The sequence below is a fragment of the Bolinopsis microptera genome, chromosome 1 (assembly GCF_026151205.1).
Source record: "Bolinopsis microptera isolate Bmic1 chromosome 1, MBARI_Bmic_1.0, whole genome shotgun sequence".
Classification (NCBI taxonomy): Eukaryota; Metazoa; Ctenophora; class Tentaculata; order Lobata; family Bolinopsidae; genus Bolinopsis; species Bolinopsis microptera.
The window spans coordinates 14,564,069-14,583,135 of NC_087072.1; the positions used below are offsets into that span (position 1 = coordinate 14,564,069).

A 19,067-nucleotide genomic window follows, 5' to 3' on the forward strand; every position below is an offset into this window, starting at 1 on the left:
GCTGCCCTACTTCGCAGCAGCTGGGAGGGGACAGTATGCAAAAGCTTTAAGACTGTATTTGGAGCAGGATGCTATTTTTAAAGTCAAGTATGGGGCGCTTTAAAAGACCTTTAAAGTAACTGGGCTTCACACGGTTTGTTACAACGACCACGAGTGGGCCGGAGTGTGGCCTGACCTCTCCATAGAGCAGAGTCTTATGAGGGCAGCTAAATCTAGTGGTGGATTAACAAGTGGAAGGATGCGTAATCGTGAGTCCGCTCACAAGTTATGGGTGGCCACCCTGAATCAGATGGCTTTAATAAATCAGTCTTTTGGAGATTCATTAGCTAATTCATCGAAGCGAGGAGTACCAACTAAAGCTGCCATCCACTCAGATCTTACCAAGTCATCAATCAAGAAAAACTGTGATGTATTTGGAAAATTATTAACTTGGTTTAAAGTTACTGTCGACTTTACAGAATCCGAAGATAAGACTAAGTTAATATCTTTTTCGACTGGTCTTATATCACAGCCTGGGAACGATGAGGTGAATCCCGAGGAATGTTTGGCCGTTGGGGCTGTCCTTCAACGTGAGCTAGATGGGTTGACATTCATCGGTAAGATAAGTATCAAAGGTAAAGCAAAGAACTTGACACAACTAAGAAAGCAGGTTAAAGTGAATAATAAAAGCGTTGCAGTCGATCCGTTGAAGTGTTTTAACCGTCTAGTCTTGGTTGCTGATAGAGAGACTTCAATAGAGGAATGCCTAACATACGAGTTAACTGTGGTGCCGATGAGCTTATTTGATCAATATCAGATGATGAGGAAATCTAATAAGGCTGCTCTTGGTATAAACCAATCTACACTTAAATCTTTCAGCTTCACGATCCCACTAGTCATTGATGGAGGTTGGCTAATTCACCAACTAAGCTCATTTAAAGGGTGGGACAGTTATGGTGTGGTAGCAATGGAGTACTTGAAGCTTATCCCTAAAAATCGGGAAGTTACTGTGATTTTTGATGGATATGAGCCTTCTACTAAAGATCACGAGCACAAGAGGAGAGTAAAAGCGTTCTGTGCTAATATTGCTGTAAAAAAATCCACCTTTTGTACTGTCACCAAAACAAAATTTCTGAGCAACAACAATAACAAAAAAGAACTGATCGACCTTATCTCAAGCATTTTTACTGTAAATGGTATTGAAGTGATCAGAGCTTGTAACGATGCTGATACTTTAATTGCAAAGAAAACATTGGAAATGTCATTCCTTGGCGATGTTGAATTGAAGGCAGAGGATACCGATATAGTTCAAGTCTATTAGTACATCATTTCAACAGTGACCATCACAATGATATTTATCCAACAACGAAGAAGGGTAAATATTCAATCAAAGAAATATCAAGTCATCTAGATCATAAAGAAAAGGAGATACTTCTTCTAATTCATAGTATTTCAGGTTGTGATAGCGTCAGTGGACTGTTTGGTTTTAGCAAGGTTAAAGTGCTAAAGAAAGCTCTCACCTTTGATGAGCAAGGTCAGTTGGCTTCATTGCTTTCGGTTAGAGAATCAAAAGAAAAGATTATTGAGGCAGGCCTCTGTTTCTTGCAGTACATTTATGGTGACAAGAAAAAGACTCTTTTTGCTTTGAGATTCCTAGCATACAATAGGATGGTAGCGAAAAAGAGTCTCAATCCGAATAGGCTACCTCCAACAATAGCTTCAGCAACGGAGCACATCCTTAGAGCTTACTTACAGTACCATAACTGAGTCCTGCTTAACACTGACAGTCTGAATCACCTTGACTACGGCTGGAAATTGGCTCCTGGTGGCACTTACGAACCAGTTGCACCAGAGTCTATTTTGAACCTTATATGTTGTAACTGTTCTGTGATCTGTCGATGTGGAACAGGCCTGTTTGACTTTCAGATGTTCATGTAGGAAATATGGCTTCAATTGTTTGCCAGCTTGTGGACGATGCCATGGTATGAACTGCACAAACATTAGACATGATGAACCTGAAGAACAAGCGAATTTTGATTAATATTAACTGTGTATTAATAATTGTCGTGGTACTTACTGAGAATACACATTTAAGATTAACTGTATTTGTTATTTGTAGATAAGTTTTTGAATAGATTTAAAATAAGCGTTAAAAATAATTTGGTGTATTTTTTTTCGAAATTTCAATAAAATTGAGAAAAAATTCGAAAAATTCCATTTATTTCGAAAAATAAAGCTCCAATCGTTCTGAAACTATCATTCGCCTGCCATAATGTGGCCATTGCGGTCATTTTGCACCCCCTATGGAGATCTCAAGACCTTCGGGAGCCGAATAACCAATATTAGGGGTGGGGCGTATGGGTTCCTGGAGAAAAATGACTATAAAAATTTTTGCCCAAAAGTTTCAGCTGGACGGTTTTTTTTGTGGTTCCTGGGACTATGGACAACACATTCCTGTAGACAAACCTTTGTTACGAATTTGTTCACAGATTGACCCATAAACAGCAATTCTTGCCCTAACTATAAGCTCATGGTATAACTTGCTGAGTATTACACGTGATGAACTATTCTCACTTTCTATCACGAGATCCAATCATGTCCTAACATTCCCTACTCAATATCCCATTATCCGTAATTGTAAACCTAAGAAGGTACATGAAACGTGTGTGAACGATGTTCCGTTACCCAGCTATTGTCGTGCGAAGTACCTACAGCTTTTACACGTCATGACTCACGAGGCACACTGTTCTTACTCGAGTACTGTATCCTACACATCTTCTCTCCACATATATATATATATAATACTCTTTATTCAGGAAATACTATTGAGAATATATAATATATTATAATTTATATATTAATACTATCTACTATTCCAATATTTAGCCTCGTTTACTGTTAGACACACGATGTTATGAAGTCGCGTGATGTTATGAAGTCGCGTGATGTTATGAAGTCGCGTGATGTTATGACGTCACGTGATATTATGTATGGACTGAAGTATATACTTGGGGACTATGAAGCATGATAACATTTGGTATTACACGCAATTGTCTTAAAATACCTTGTTGGTGGATTGAACATTTCGTTTTCTTATAACTAGTGATTTGTCAGATGAATTTGCTTTAGTTTTTAAATTTATCTTTATTTTTAATTGATTTTATTGTCCGGGTTTTGTGCTTTTTAAAGGAATACATATATATAATGTTGACACTTAATATTAATAATTGCTAATTAATTGGATTCTGTGTAACGTAGATTTCATTTTCCAGCTTCGACTTAAAGTTAAAGCTGTGTCCAACCGATTGTGTTTGACCATTTTGTTTTCTGACAACTTAAAAGCTCAAAAATCAAACCGTTTTTAACGTCCTACGTACACTAAAAACCCGATTCACCGTACAATTTGCGGGAAAAGTTAATAGTAAATTGGGGTTTTACTGTACATGGTTTCGAGAAAAACGAAATCGTCAGGACTATTTTCAGAGCATGACGTCATGGTCGATATTGCGAAATCCTTATTAGAGGCCATTCTATTTTTACTGTTGATTATTAAATTCTATAAAGGAGGTGGTTGGCAGAACCACCTGTATTTAATTGCTGTTGTTACTCAGTTAGAATTAAATAGTATTCACAAACTTTATAATGTCATTTTATTTAAATATCACTGTGATTTTAGCTAATGATAATCTACGAGCACTTACCTGGGGACCCCAGGCTATAATGTTCATAAACATATAATAAAGATTCCGCCGAATAAAGATTTGGCGGAATTACAGGCTGAGCGCGACCCAGTAAAGAAGCACCTGCTCAAATTTCCTTTTAAGTTCAATCATAAAATCGATTCAATGATTTCTCTCCTAACAGCAGAATAGGCACTAGACATTAGTGCCATAATATATTTGATTTTGTTTCCATCACAAATATACATATACTAATACAGTAACAAGTAGTATATTTTGTGAACTCTCGCTTGATTAAAGGTCTATGTAGCAAATTATTTGCAGCCGACAAATCTGGTAATGAACACACCTGGCTCAGATTTGAATAATAACAATTTGACAATATTTTAATTCAAATTCCACTCACTTTCACTCATGAAACGTACAGAAATGTGTTTTCCAGGGAAAAAGTCAAAAAGGGGGGGGGGGGGGGGGGTGGGGTCAGGCCATTATTACTTAATTTTGCTGTCAGAAGGGGGGTGGGTCTTGATTACGGTTGATTACGGTTGATTACGGAGGGGGGGATGGGGGTAAAAATTGCTAAAATATTGAGTACGTAATATGTGGACGACCCCCATGTGTTGAGTACGTAATATGTGGACCAGCCCCATGTGTTGAGCTAGAAGAAGACATTATTGTGAACAGCAGATTTTAGAGACTGTGTTTTATTTAGAATTTGTGTGATAGTACTGTATGCTAATTGCTAATATGTTCTGATTTTATAAGATTTAAAGTAGTGTGTATTGCAGTTATATGCATATTTCACTCCTTCATTATGGATTTGGAAACATATTGCTAATGTTTTCAAAATGCAAAATGTTGACTATTGACTTTATGAATCGTTTGCCTCGATGCCAAATATTTTAACTATTCCGACCGAAGCGCCAAAAAGTCATCTTTTGATAAAACATAGAGATGGAATGGAATCTTTCCGTCAAGTCAAATATCCAGAATCGAGATTGTGTAGATTTTGAGAGATCGACAGTGGATGTAAAGATTCCGTCGTACGACAACTGCTATAAGTTTCACCTTGAGTGGCAGTCTTTTTAATATTTTTTCAACATATTCATATCCTAGATATTGATATCCTAGGATTATTCGGCTGGTGTTAAACAAGTCTCAGACCCTCACACAAAATGTAACTTGTACTTGTAACATTTCACCAACAGTCTGCCAACTGTAAACCTGAATGGTTTCTCTATCATGACATTTTATCGACTGTAAACTGATGGTTTGTGGTTTAATCACCTTATTAGTACAGCATAAACAATATTTTAAGAACTCTCTAAAGTTACAAATAAAACATTAAACCTTGATTCCTTCTCTGACTTTTCCAACTCCACTACGTTGATGTCTAACATAACATTAGCACCAGAGTTCTCAAAGTAGACAATCATTTCAACTGCCATTAATAAGAATACACCGAGCTGTTCTCACTTAAATGTATTTTCCTTGTACTCCACCAGTTCAACACTCGGCTAAAGTAAAGGACCCCGAACCTTAGCCACCATACTGACTCTGAAATGTAAAATCCTGTGATTTGATGAGGCTGATTTTACACATTACTCTGACACAGCCACTGTCTAGTTAAGATTGACACCCCTCAAATTCCCCGATCATCAGCTTTACTGGAGAGGGAGACATCTTTTGGTGTGGTGCATGAAGACGTTGCTCAAGCTAACATCAGCTATTACGCTTCTTTTTCTCTATTTCGTTGATAATCAGCAGACACTATGGATTTGCTGAAGTTATTTGCGTATCTTTGTTTGACTTTCAGTCTTACTTCCGCCGAGGGTAGCACCCAGTCGGAAACTGAAATAAGTAAGTTTGATTTGTACTAACACTAAACCTGAAACGGGGTTATCCTTAAATTAACACGTCTTTACCTTTACCCCGTTGGTTTGTTTATAATCTTTTAGGCTATCATAATGCTGAATTTAATATAAAGTTGAGAAATTGATCTAATCTCTGCTGGTAACTGAAATATAAACGTCATTATTTCAGTTGGTGATACTTATTCGTGTTTCACGGAATTCCAGTCCGTAGCAACTGACGGTTGTAAGTCGAGGATTGTGGACGACAATGGATCTATCGTACAGGCGACCCTGTCTGATGTTGAGAACTCTGATTTCTGTGTCTCCGGTCCTATCTATGGACAAGCCAAACAAGGTTTGCTTCCATATTCTTACAGTTTTAGAAGATTCATATATTATCATTTATGTTTTTTCTGAAATTTTTATTTTTTAACTAATGAAAAATTTATTAACGAATCCCCAACAAATAATGAACAATACACAGGTAGTTTCGGAAAGGCAAAGAACTACATTGCATCGGCAGACTTAAAAATGATTGACATGGGAAAATATTCTGCAAGTTACGGTTTCCTTGGACTCTCTTTCAACATGATCGATTCAAAGAATTACGATATCGCTTATGTCAGGTACTAGTATGAGCACTCAGCACTGTTTTATTATTTGATTCCACGCTGAGCTGGCAAAGTTCAAAGTTTTCCAAAATATCAGCTGTAGTAGAGTTATGTTTTAAAAAAATTGTTGTTTCTAACTAAAGACTTTTAACAGGAGAGTAGAGTAAAACAGTTTGTAATTAATTTCTCATCACTTAAACTAACAAGTTACCCTCTTTTAACCCTCTTTTAACCCTCTTTTAACCCTCTTTTAACCCTCTTTTAACCCTCTTTTAACCCTGTCAGACCGCACGCTGACTCACATTGCTGGGAGTTGGGATATGTAGAGGACGGTCTCCTCTTCGGACGAGACTTCGGAACTTGCACTGAACCTGTTAGGAACCAGTTTAACTTGGCTATCAAAATCGAGAATGGAAAAGGTCAGTTCGTTAATTCTTTGTTTGGGTGTGAGTACAGAATTAGATGCTCAAATGCCAAATATATAATTAGATTTGGTTTAGATTTTCTATATCTAATCCGTAATTTCAATCGGGGAAGCATTCACTGGATAAATTAATCAGTGTTTTATCAGGTGAACTATATGTGAACGGAGGTCTGGAATCACAATTTACTCCCTTCTTCCCTCCCATCAATAAAGTGGCTACTGCCATGAGGAACAACATGGAATCCAAAATGATCGTGAACAATATGCAAGTGTGCCAAGGTAATAGCACTTTAAATTACATGAGCAAGTTTATTGCAGTGTGTTTCTAAAATTATCAAAAAATTTAGACTTTACAGACTTATTTCGTATTACGTTCTACTGGTTAGTAGAACAATGACAAGATAACCCTCAGAGCTGAACTGTGTGTCACGTGGTGAAGGGGGTAAGACAGTGGTGACCAGACCTGGGGAGAGCTACCAGGACTCCGGAATGAGCAAGTGTGAGTTTTGCGAGTGTCAGCTCTACGGACAGATCAAGTGAGTTCTGGTATTATTTGGAAGAATGATGGAAATCTTATGATATCCGATTGATTAGACTTGGTGATATGACAGAAAATTTGGTGGTGAAATTCACAGTTGATTAGAGTTGAAATAGTATGATTAACAATGTCATCTTTTGACTTGAGGAGAAATAATTGTCTGGTGTGTCAGGTGCGGATGCAGATCTGCGGAGGATCAGGGGGTATCCTGTAGTGGAAACACCATCCCAGCTGTAGGACACGACTGTTGCGCCAGATGTGTTCCACGTGAGTAGCAGCCCTTTCTTACTGGTTTGATTGTCATGGCTGCAAAACAACTTTTACCAACATAAAAATCTCATAGAGTCTAATAACTCAATTTTGTAAGCTAATTTCACTTTTATTACAGCCAGTGCCACGTGTTACGCTTCTGGAGACCCGCATTACGTCTCGTTTGATGGCCGCGCTTTCGACTTCCAAGGAACATGTACTTACTGTTTGGCAAAAACCAATGACTTTGAAGTTCGAAACAAGAATCGGGGTGGCCCCGTAGTTGCCTATGTAGAGTAAGTATAACATTAAAATAGTTTTCATTTTTCATTGGATATTTTTCATTGGATATTTTTCAACGGCATTATTATTATTGGCAAAACAATATTTTTGAATCGCCCTGTATTTATTATAAATTGTTTATTATAATTGGCAAAATGATAAAGCATCTTCTGACAGAAATTGAAAAATACAAGTGAAGTTAACGATACAATCTCCTCCTAGTTACTGTCAAGTGTTGTTTGATGGTGATCAGTTTGAGATGAGAGGGGCGCTACTTCACACTCCAAAGGGCGAGGCTGAACGAAATGTTGCTACACCCTTCAAGAAGTTCTTCAACACCCAGGACTTTGTGTACTGTCCTAGTCCCCAATTTTGTGAGATCCACATCAAGAACCAGAAAATGTTGAGGGTTCAATGTCAACCTGGGTACTACAATATCTGGGTGAGATTACAAATTCAGAAAACATGTACAAATACGTATGTATTTTAGTTAGCAGTCAATGAAACACTCAAATAATCGTGAAATGCTTTTGCGATCATGATATTTTTGATAAATATAATCATTTGTTGTTGTGAAATTATTTTATTCCTACAACTGCAAGTCGTAATGAAATTTCTAACTATTAAGATATAAAATCTTATAAACCATCTTTATAAAACTTTAATGATCAGATTCATGGAACGTACTATGAAAGAACACAATGTATCTGCGGGCTCTGGGACGGAAACAAAAACAACGATTTCATGGACCGAGACGGTAAAGTGGTAGGATCACCCACCATCATGGGTAACTCATGGAGGGTTTCTAATGATGACGGATGTCCCAACCCACCAGAGCCTGAAGACCCTTGTGATAAACTTTCCAGGGAGGAGAAAAGCTGGGCCGAGCAGTACTGTTCTAAGTTTAAACAGGAACCATTTAGGAGTTGTCCTGTTGATGCCACAGCTGCTTACAAGGTATATATAGTAGTGCCGGCCAGGATACATGGATTTTAAGTATTAAATATATTTATTATTCATCTTCTTAATTAATTCCCAATCTATACATTTAGTACCAAGTACTCTACTTGAATTTCTTAAAGAAACAACCTGGTGATAACCTGGTGATAACCTGCTCAAATCCTCAGGCTTGTTTGTTCGATGTATGCACAGAGCCAACTAAGGATGATAACGTCTGTGAAAACGCCAAGGCTTATGCTGATAAATGTGCTGATGCTGGCAGTCCTGTTGTAGGTGGGTCAAAATGAAATATTAAACAATTAACAAACTCAAAATGATATGAAAAGAAAAATTCTACAATTTATCTCCAAATAAATCCAATAAATCGGAAATTTCAGCAGATGATATTCTCAATATTTTTAAAATCTTTTTCAAGCTTACATCATCCGCAGGTTGGAGATCATCATCATTCTGCCCGATGGAATGTCCAGATACATTCGTATTTGAAAGTTGTGGTAAAGGATGTTACCCTACATGCGCTGACCCCTCACCAGACGATTGCAAAGAACAGTGTACTGAGGGCTGCTACTGCCCTGAAGGTAGCTCTTTGTCTGAAACTAAAACACAATCATAGTTGTAACTGTATGATCCTTATAGTTGTAATGTTGTTAATTTTTTGACCTGGTCAGGAAAACTTGTGTTTTACTGTAGGATTTTATATTCGATATTTTCTAATTTAATTGTTTTAGGGACGGTGCTCCAAGATGGAGAATGTATTGATTCAGTCGACTGTAAGTGTATTTTCGAGGGCTCATTCGTAGACAACGGAGCATCATGGAACGACACGGCAAAATGTGAAACGTGCAACTGCAAAGACGGGGGCATTATTGAGTGCGCCAAGACATCGTGTGCCTTGTGTCCCAAAGGACAGGTTGGATAATGGATAATGATGAAAACTACATTTTCTGGTTCATTGGCCAAAGTATAGTCACCTTCAAACTAATAACTCTTGGATAAAATTACCTGAAACTGTCAAATAGCTATCCTCTGACCTAAACATGTCCACTGTCCAGGTACCAGTGAGCACGGTTGGAAGCTGCTGTCCGTTCTGTCTAGCTGACTGGACCGATGAAAGCAAGGATAAAATAGAGGTGATGGAGACAGAGGGACCCAGCACTCTCCAGTGTAAACTTCATGACGAGGTTCTCGTCTCTCCAGATGATGTGAGTTTAGTTTATGATTCCCCTATCAATTTTAAAAGTGCTATCACAATGATTGTATAGTTTGTTAGTCAAATCAGTGTTCTTATTATGTTACTTTTTTAATTAGCACACGACTTTATATCGAAACTTATAACCTTATTGTAAGTAACTTTATATCTCCCAATTTTTGTTGTCCCTAAATTATGAAGTAAGATCTGCTCTTTGTATTAATATCCTCAGCCTTACATTTACCGTGCTTTTTTAGATCACGTGGAAATTCAAGCTGAGCGGGGAAGAGATAAATGATGACACCAAACCAGATAACTTTAAGTTCAGCGAAGATAGACTGACCCTCACTATAGACGTAAGTTGAAATGTGTCTTTTGAAGATCAGCTTCAAGAAACACGGAAATTGCAGAATATCGCAGTAATAGTAGATAGAACACCCAAATTACACAACTGAAGTTCTACTGGGTAAGTTAAACTTAAAGATTTACGAATTGATCAATTTCAGCCAGCAAATCTACTTGATGACAACGATTACGTTACTGAAATAATCTTCAACGGTGTGGTCGGAGAATGTACATTTGACTTTGTTGTCAAACCTAAACCTACAAAGAATTACATCGACCTGGATGGAGATAGTCCTAGAGTTGTTAAAGACGGAGAATGTCAGACCCTCTCGGTGTGTAACAGTGTAACACATTATAACACATTATAACACATTATAACACATTATAACACATTATAACACATTATAACACATTATAACACATTATAACACATTATAACACATTATAACACATTATAACAAATCATAACACATTATAACACATTATAACACATTATAACACATTATAACACATTATAACACATTATAACACATTATAACACATTATAACACATTATAACACATTATAACACATTATAACACATGATCTGGTTAAGTCGTGTAACACAGGAGTCATAAAACTACCAGTTTTATAATGTGTTAGTCTCAATACTAAAATATTGTCTTAGAATTATATTGTTGTAAATTGTTACGTAACAGATTTTGGAAACTATTATTAATTACAGGTTAAAGTTAACGGTGATCTTGATTTCAAAACGAAAGACTTTGTATGGACCAAGGGAGTTGCTGATGCTGCTGTCGACTTTGATGACAAAGACTTTTCTATCCTCGACGGAGGAAAAACTATTAAGGTAAAATGAATGTACAATTAATATGTAATGTATGTTTTACAATTTTAAATCATTGGTTTATCTGTATTTTTAGTAGGTTTAGTTTCTAGTCGGTAACTCTGTGAATGTTTAATAGGTATTCCCCAACAGAATCATCACTAGCGATGTCCTCCCCCTGAGGAGTAGACAATAGTTGTCCATTTTGTATCCCAGTAATTCCACTAACACAACATTTCACCAGATATGTAACGCACAAGACGAAGACGAAGGAGAGTATCACGTTTGTGTCACTAAGGACGATATTCTGGACTGTGTGGACGTTGAACTTCAGGTTCTACAAGTCTGTGACACTGAGGATAACAAGGAATATGTTGTGAGTATCTATACTGTATACTGTATTTATAAACTGTTTATAAACTGTTTATAAACTGTTCATCTGTTGAGTACCAACCAAACAGGCTTCTTTTCTATTCTGTAAGAAATAAAATGTAATTTATGATATCTTGACATAACAGAAATTATGAAAAGTGTTAAACTGTCACTTTAAAGGAAGAAGAAACGTGGATGAACGGGGAGTTTGAGTCGTGCTTGTGTACGGTAACAGGAGATGTGGAGTGTCATTGTATTGAGCAGGAGGTTACCTGTGATCCTGAGAAGGAAGAAGAGTACTACGAACAAAACTGCGAGCTCAAATGTTCTAGATGTAAGAATATATAGATTATGTAGAATATGCAGAATATGTAGAATATGTAGAATATGTAGATTACTTCACCTCACAGATTATGGTCTGTAGTCGTATGAGATGATTTACCAAATGTTATCGAGGTTTAGTCTAAAATAATAAATCCTCAGTGCCTGCCACGTGCCTTGTGACGGGAGATCCTCATTACAAATCATTTGATGGTTACAGACACGATTTCCAGGGTGGTAACTGTAGATTTACCCTGGTAAGTTTACAAAGAAGATATTTCACAATGTTTTAAGTCTATAACACTACGATATCACTAAGTGAGAACACTATACTATATAGTATATACTATATACTAAGATAATTTCTGACAGTATATCAAGAAAATAAATCGAAAATAATTAAGAAAATCAAAATTAAAAATCACTGTAATCTTTAAAATAATCGGAAAGCTTCATGGCGTTATTCAAATTAATAAATTCTTGTTAACAGTTTGAGTTCTATCATCTAGGCAAAAACGAAAGATTTTACTGTCGTTGGAACTAATAAGCATAGAGGTGACAACGATAAGGTTGCTTGGAATGACGCTGTAGAAATTAACTTTAAAAGTAAGTAATACTTAATATTATTCTGTTCAACACCTAATATTTTGAAAAGTTCCGGTTTTGCATCCCAATTAGGCATTAGTGATTTCTTCTTGTATTCTTCCGATGTCAGGTCCAACTTGACTCTTGGTGCACCGTACAAATATCGCTCCAAAAACCCTTTTCTTGACGACTTCTCGGAAACTTCTGTTCGTCAGAATGTAAATTATCGGGTTAAGGACTATATTCAGCGAGAGGAAGTGTGCCTGAAAAATGAAAAATCAAACTGAGAGTGGGACACCTGAAGCATCACAGAGGATCCTCAGGACGAAGGGGCTCCAAGAGAAGATGAAGAGCCAACACACTACGTTAACGGTGACGACTGCTTTCATGTTGCTGTCATCCCCTCCAGTGCCGGACATCATTCGCGCTCTTCTCCGTTTGTAACGGATGGAGGCGACCAGCATGAAAGTATTGCTCACTAGGATGCAGATCATCGGCACTCCAATCAAGATTCCAAGTGCGAGTAGCACAATAATGAACGTTGAGGAAGAGGTATACGCACTAGAGGTGCAGGAGAGTTTCTTAGGCTCGTAGTACACGGTGCTGGAAGTGCCCATTGAAATGACAGCTGGGGTCAGAGAGATGAGCCAGATCATAAGTAGCCCTATCTTTATCTTTACTGTAGAAACTCCCCTGAAGAGGAATGGATCTTTGAGCATCATCCCCCGATACAGAGAAATCACAGCCAAGATAAGAATCTCAGCAGTTCCTCCGACATTGGTCAGGTACAAAGCCAAAATGCAGCCAGCTTTTCCAAGAACCCATCTTTTAGCACAGAATGTGATATACACCGGCCAGCCCCCAATCACTGCTATCATTATGTCAGCAACCGCCACGTTCTCCAAGAGAACAGACGAGACACTGTCCATGTTCAATGAACCTAACTTAACAGAAGTGTAGATCACAATTGAATTACCTGTCAGACCTATAGATTGAACCAGCCAAAAGTGGAGGTGCATGTATGTGGCAGTCCAGGGGGTGAAGCCAATGTATTCTTGGGCATCAGGGTACTTGGTGTTGTTGGATAGGTCTATCACAAGGTTCATCTTTTAGTTTGGATCACTTGATTTCCTTTTACTACTGATCTGGGAATGGAAATGTGATTTTAAAACAGGCTGGTAAAGCAAACAGTCTGACTGATTGAGAGAGTTAACAGCGAATTTACTTTTTTAGTCGTAAATTACAGAATTAACATATTCCACAACTCATTTCAGCGTTAAATGTATACCTTGGACCGGAAGGAGAAGTGAAAGTAAACGATGGATCAGTGTTCCTTCCTTATGCTAAATCGTGGAGAGGAAAAGAGTCGATGTCGATCGTAAAAGCTGGAAGCAGCGTAAGTATACCACAAACAGTGAATTTCACTTTCAGAGATATAAGCTTCAACTAAGTATATACATATTGAATTCCTATGTATATCTATTTTTGCTTATCTATTACTCAAGGTCATATTATGTGTGGTGGTACTAACCTCTGAGCGAAACTTTGATATTTCGAGTAGACATGCTCACTATTAGCTTTAGATGTATTCTAAAGTGTACACTTTACCCAACTTTAGGTAATAGTAAAGTTGTTGCTGGTGAACGAGCTTGAAGCTCTAAGTTTAGTTTGGGATGGTAACAGTACAGTTTCCTCTACCGTCCACGGGAGGTACTTTGAGGGAACTTCCGGTCTGTGTGGAACCTGGGACGACAACACTGAGAATGATCAGATAACCAGGGATGGGGAAGACGGTGACCTCGGTGACTTCGGCTGGTCCTGGAAATATGGAGGTAAGATAACCGTGTGAGTGCTGTTTGCAAAAGTGTTCAACCTCTCTCTCTCATTTCAAGTCTCGCAAGCAATAGGAATGTTAAATATTCTGTACTCTCAGATGACGAATGTGAGACTGAGCCCCAGCCTGCTCACCCGTGTGATGGTACATTCTTCCCTGACGCAGCACCCATCGCTGATGAGGCTTGTGACGTCCTTAAAGGTATGGGCAGCTTCATTCAGCTCTATTTTATACGTGTGGTATTTTTTTTTATGGCCGTTATAACTTTTAAAAACGATTCTCCAGAGCCTTCTGCTTGGAAAGTTTATTTGAAAACATATTTATTTAAGCCTAAAAATGAATCAGCAACAATATGTATAGAGATGCTGTGAGATTACTTTAACTAAAACTACCTTAGAAGCACCATTTGATGCCTGTAGCGACTTAATAGACGTGGACTCAGCTATACACAACTGTAAATACGACGTGTGTTCCTGTTATGACGCCTCGTGTGCCTGTCACGCCATTAAAAACTTTGTGAAGGAGTGCGTGGAGAAGGGAGTCACTACTTTGGGAGCCTGGAGAGACAAGGCCGCTTATTGCCGTGAGTTTGGGGGCTGTTTGTAGCAATCAGGGCCATTGTTGTACGCGATTACATTTCAATGTTATATTACTAAGCCGTGACAAAGTAGTATAACAATTATTTCACCTCAGCACTGACGTGCGAGGAGGGACTGAGCTACGACTCGTGCGGAAGTTATTGTCCAGCAACGTGTGCTGACAAGAACCCAAAATGTGGTAAGATGAAGGGACAGTGTAACGAGGGGTGTTTCTGTCCCAAGAATACTTACCTGCAAGATGGCAAGTGTGTCGAGGCTGCCGAGTGTAAATGTGCTTTCGAGGGTGGTTTCAAGGATGTAAGTTGTTAGATTTCTCCTGATAATCAACTACTCAGTCACAATGATGTAATAGCTTAAAACTTGGACTTAGTAGTTAGTAAACATGATCGTTTGCAAATTTACTGGGTTACTTTGTACAGGTTGGTGCAACATGGCACGATGCCAACATTTGCCAAGACTGTCAGTGCAGAGAACAGGGCGAGGTTATCTGTGCCAAGACCGTCTGCAAAAAGTGCAGGAAAACGGTAAGTTTAGTAAAGTTTTGAAACAAATCTTACACTTGACTTTAATTGCTTGACTCGGCTACGTCGCCCAAGTATTAATTAGCTATTTTCACAGTGTCCAACCCGCCATAAGTTTACCAATTTCACATTTAATAACGAATGAATTTATACAGAGTCATAGGTTGAAGTGTAACTGGTGTTGATGTTAATAAATGAATGATCTAAGAGAGCCAATAATTGTCGTGCTGGTTCTGATCAGTAAGTTATGCACACTAATAAATACTTATCTTGTCATTCAACGACCCCTGTTTACTTCAGGAACAATTGGTGTACAAAGACGATGCTTGCTGTCCTGACTGTGTAGAGGATTGGCTCTGGGTAGAAGAAGGAAAAGAAGAGATCAAAGATGTAGAAGTAGGAAGTGACCTCACCTTGGAGTGTTCAAGTGTTGTCAAACCTAACAGTGTTGTTTGGTTTTTCTCCAGTGATGGCGGAGAAAATTTTACAGAACTTGAAGATGGTGTGAAGGGTCTCACGCTGAAAATCAAGAAAATCTCCGCTGATAACAATGGTAAGAGAAACGAAAAGTTTAAGTATGAAAAATTATTCTGAATAACCAATAACCATTTATGATTACCTTATTTGGTTGATGATACAACTAAATTAGTAATTAACTAATTCCACTCGGTTCTAAAATATAATTCCTTGTAGGTCTGTACAGATGCAGAGCTAAGAAGAACTTCAGAACTAAAACAGCTGATATCACCGTCGAAACGGCTAGCGAGGCTCTTTTGAGAAGAAAACGATCGGGAGTTTACTATAAGGCCTAGTCTAAGAATACAACTCTTACTATAGTTTCTTCAACAGACTAACCTGAAATATGAGCAATTCAAAAATTAGAATTCGATTGTAGTTTGCTTTTCATTTACTGCATTTAGAAGGTTGTTTTATCTGTTTCCAAATAATAAAAACAGTTTTGAGTTTACTGTCAGTGTTCTCCGGAGAAAAATAAAATGCCTTGAAATTTAGGAATTTGAAGGGAAACTTCGATTTGTATTAGTCGGTTAGTTGGTGCCTGACATGGAATAGCCTCACTTCTCAGTCAGTTGTGTTACCAGCATACTGGCTGTAATGGAGGATTACAGTTTAATTACAACTGACACAGTCCGTAATCTTGAACTAAGCTTCTCTGTTAGTGTTAATCGTTAATCGTTGGCAGTTTTTTCTGCCGACAGCGCACAATGGTCAATGGGGGTTGTTGCATGTGAAACTCTACCACATCATAGAACAGAGAGAGTAGGCTAAAGATTAGCACATGGGACTGATGGATTTGGTACATGGTATTTGTTAATTTATTGGTATTTTTTAGCACAGCAAGGTAACCTTGCTGCAATGTTGGTGGTAAAGGAGTGGTCTTAAAAGTGATGTACAGTGAGAAAAGTGAACAGCACTGAACATGATGATGCTTAATCACTCTACACTCGACTGTCACGTGACTTTTAAACACTCGAAGATCGACTTAACTGTAGAGTGATATAGCACGCTATATAGTAAGGAGAATGATGAATGAAGATGCGTGCTAAGTATTTCGGGTTTTGTGTGTTATTGATTATGTCCTAAATTGTACATCGTATTAAGTTGTTTACGGGTGATACTCGTAAAATATCTGTTCCATATACAGGACCGTCGACGAGTCCATGACTCGGCGCGCGTCCTGGTAGGTTGTAAACTTGACCATTGTTAATTGTTAATGATCTGGCCCGGCGCACGCTACTTCGTAGCTCGTGCCGTCGGGCCATTTCGAGAAGAAAGCGGCGCGCGCTACTTCGAAGAAATTTAGACGAGTAACATCCGTCAAGTTGTAAACCTACAAATTAAGTTGTAATATTAATAACCCCAGGCCTCAATCATCAATCAGTCAATGTTCTTCGCCACCCAGCTTGCAGATCTATGGCCCGCTTCTCTCGAATATAGAGATAAAAATAAAATTAGAAACGAAATTGAAACGAAGGCTAGCAGAGGGAATGAAGCGCCACGAGGTAGTTATGTTTTTCGTCGCCATACCACATGCAGCATGGTCAATGGTATGGCTGGATAAGTTTGATTTTGTCGCATCATGCTTTGTCTCACTCTCACCTTACTGGGCCGCGCTCAGCCTGTCATTCCGCCAAATCTTTATTCTTTATGAATATAATAGCCTGGGGTCCCCAGGTAAACTCTCACCTTGTAGACCCACCGCGCACGAGTGCTCGGCTGTATCGTGGCTTTCGCCCCGGCTCTTTCTAAATCGCTCGCCCAAACCGTAATAACAATTTCAACTTTTGCGCGTCTCCTAAATGCGCGTTAGTTATCTGTGATAATTTAGCACCGGCGAACCACATGTTCTGCCTACTAGCAAAGTTCACTCAAAACGTTCCGCGCCCGCGGATAAGTCAATATTTGTGGTTTTCAGAGACCAGATATTGCCATATCTGGATCATTAAAAAGGCCACCTGATAAGTCTATACAGACATCAAAACTCTTTTTGTCAGTAGTCAGAGTGGTTCGTTGTCATTTAAGTAGTAGCACTTCCTTATTGCTAATATATAATTGGGAAAGCAAAATAATAGACTTCAAATATGCTTTCCACATTGGAAAATACAATTCTCTTTATATCTCCAATATTATTGGAAAATACAGTACACTTATCTCCAGTATTAATGGAAAATACAGTACACTTATCCCCAGTATTAATGGAAAATACAGTACACTTATCCCCAGTATTAATGGAAAATACAGTACACTTATCCCCAGTATTATTGGAAAATACAGTACACTTATCTCTATTATTATTGGAAAATACAGTACACTTATCTCCAGTATTATTGGAAAATACAGTACACTTATCTCCAGTATTATTGGAAAATACTGTACACTTATCTCTAGTATTATTGGAAAATACAGTTTACTTATCTCCAGTACTATTGGAAAATACAGTATTATTGGAAAATACAGTACACTTATCTCTAGTATTATTGGAAAATACAGTACACTTATCCCCAGTATTATTGGAAAATACAGTACACTTATCTCTAGTATTATTGGAAATACAGTACACTTATCTCCAGTATTATTTGAAAAATACAGTACACTAACCTACAATATAATTAATGGAAAATACAGTACAGTTATCTCCAGCAGTAATCGACCGGGATTCCCGGCGCCGTGAAATCCCGGCGCCGGGGGAGCTATTTCTTCCCGGCCCCGGCCCCGGCCGATTTTCAATTTTTGCCGGGAATTTGGCCGGGAATTTTTGATCGAAATCGGACTAAAACTTTCATATAAATCTTAAAATGGATTTTCAATTTTGAAAGGATGATGTCCAGAGTGCCAACTTTTATTTACTGTTTCAGCTGAACAAAATTATTTTACCAAAATATATATGAAATCCAATTACCTTCTAAACTGTTCAATTGATACGAACATTATATTGTCATGTAAAAATAAGTTCAGATCCTAAGTCCTGAAAAATTCTAACTTGGCCGTGGATTTATTAAATTCACGGCTCCGGCCCCGGCCAAATTCCAGAACGGCCAATTCCCGGCCCCGGCAAAATTTGGACATTCCCGGCCCCGGCCAAATCCTACCCCCGGTCGTTTACTGATCTCCAGTATTATTTGAAAATACAGTACACTTATCTCCAGTATTATTGGAAAATACAGAACACCTATCTCTAGTATTATTGGAAAATACAGTACACTTATCTCTAGTATTATTGGAAAATACAGTACACTTATCCCCAGTAATATTGGAAAATACAGTACACTTATCTCTAGTATTATTGGAAAATACAGTACACTTATCTCTAGTATTATTATTATTATTATTATCAAACATGTCAATCTTACAAATGTCAACAATCCTAAAATAATTTAGAA

The 19,067-nt window shown here is 38.0% G+C and overlaps 3 protein-coding genes across 4 annotated transcripts in view; 2 read left to right on the forward strand and 1 right to left on the reverse strand.

The window, feature by feature from the left end:
* LOC134812668 (uncharacterized) overlaps positions 1-16,090 on the forward strand; it is a 90,101-nt gene extending 74,011 nt beyond the window's left edge. Inside the window, exons 1-29 of one of the 2 annotated variants that reach the window (XM_063820169.1) lie at positions 5,354-5,519; positions 5,703-5,867; positions 5,997-6,138; positions 6,409-6,542; positions 6,695-6,826; positions 6,960-7,083; positions 7,258-7,352; positions 7,474-7,630; positions 7,839-8,058; positions 8,289-8,573; positions 8,744-8,849; positions 9,008-9,154; positions 9,305-9,486; positions 9,629-9,778; positions 10,023-10,121; positions 10,272-10,442; positions 10,835-10,960; positions 11,181-11,312; positions 11,489-11,642; positions 11,792-11,886; positions 12,139-12,235; positions 13,489-13,610; positions 13,833-14,046; positions 14,148-14,249; positions 14,446-14,631; positions 14,742-14,944; positions 15,067-15,171; positions 15,469-15,721; positions 15,862-16,090. In XM_063820169.1, the coding sequence (XP_063676239.1) occupies positions 5,432-5,519; positions 5,703-5,867; positions 5,997-6,138; positions 6,409-6,542; positions 6,695-6,826; positions 6,960-7,083; positions 7,258-7,352; positions 7,474-7,630; positions 7,839-8,058; positions 8,289-8,573; positions 8,744-8,849; positions 9,008-9,154; positions 9,305-9,486; positions 9,629-9,778; positions 10,023-10,121; positions 10,272-10,442; positions 10,835-10,960; positions 11,181-11,312; positions 11,489-11,642; positions 11,792-11,886; positions 12,139-12,235; positions 13,489-13,610; positions 13,833-14,046; positions 14,148-14,249; positions 14,446-14,631; positions 14,742-14,944; positions 15,067-15,171; positions 15,469-15,721; positions 15,862-15,980 (4,305 nt within the window). In that variant the 5' untranslated portion in view covers positions 5,354-5,431 and the 3' untranslated portion in view covers positions 15,981-16,090. Of the gene's footprint in view, positions 1-5,353; positions 5,520-5,702; positions 5,868-5,996; positions 6,139-6,408; positions 6,543-6,694; positions 6,827-6,959; positions 7,084-7,257; positions 7,353-7,473; positions 7,631-7,838; positions 8,059-8,288; positions 8,574-8,743; positions 8,850-9,007; positions 9,155-9,304; positions 9,487-9,628; positions 9,779-10,022; positions 10,122-10,271; positions 10,443-10,834; positions 10,961-11,180; positions 11,313-11,488; positions 11,643-11,791; positions 11,887-12,138; positions 12,236-13,488; positions 13,611-13,832; positions 14,047-14,147; positions 14,250-14,445; positions 14,632-14,741; positions 14,945-15,066; positions 15,172-15,468; positions 15,722-15,861 lie in introns of those variants that run through there. The other variant, XM_063820178.1, reaches the window with a different exon arrangement.
* The window catches only part of LOC134812706 (large ribosomal subunit protein eL36-like), a 35,516-nt gene continuing 18,586 nt past the window's right edge, over positions 2,138-19,067 (forward strand). Inside the window, exon 1 of the mRNA XM_063820236.1 lies at positions 2,138-2,144. The gene's annotated coding sequence lies outside the window, so the exon portion shown is untranslated. The remainder of the gene's footprint in view (positions 2,145-19,067) is intronic.
* On the reverse strand, positions 12,304-13,320 carry LOC134823151 (green-sensitive opsin-1-like). Its single transcript, XM_063834501.1, is given in 1 exon segment — positions 12,304-13,320. A coding segment is annotated over 1 exon segment (1,017 nt).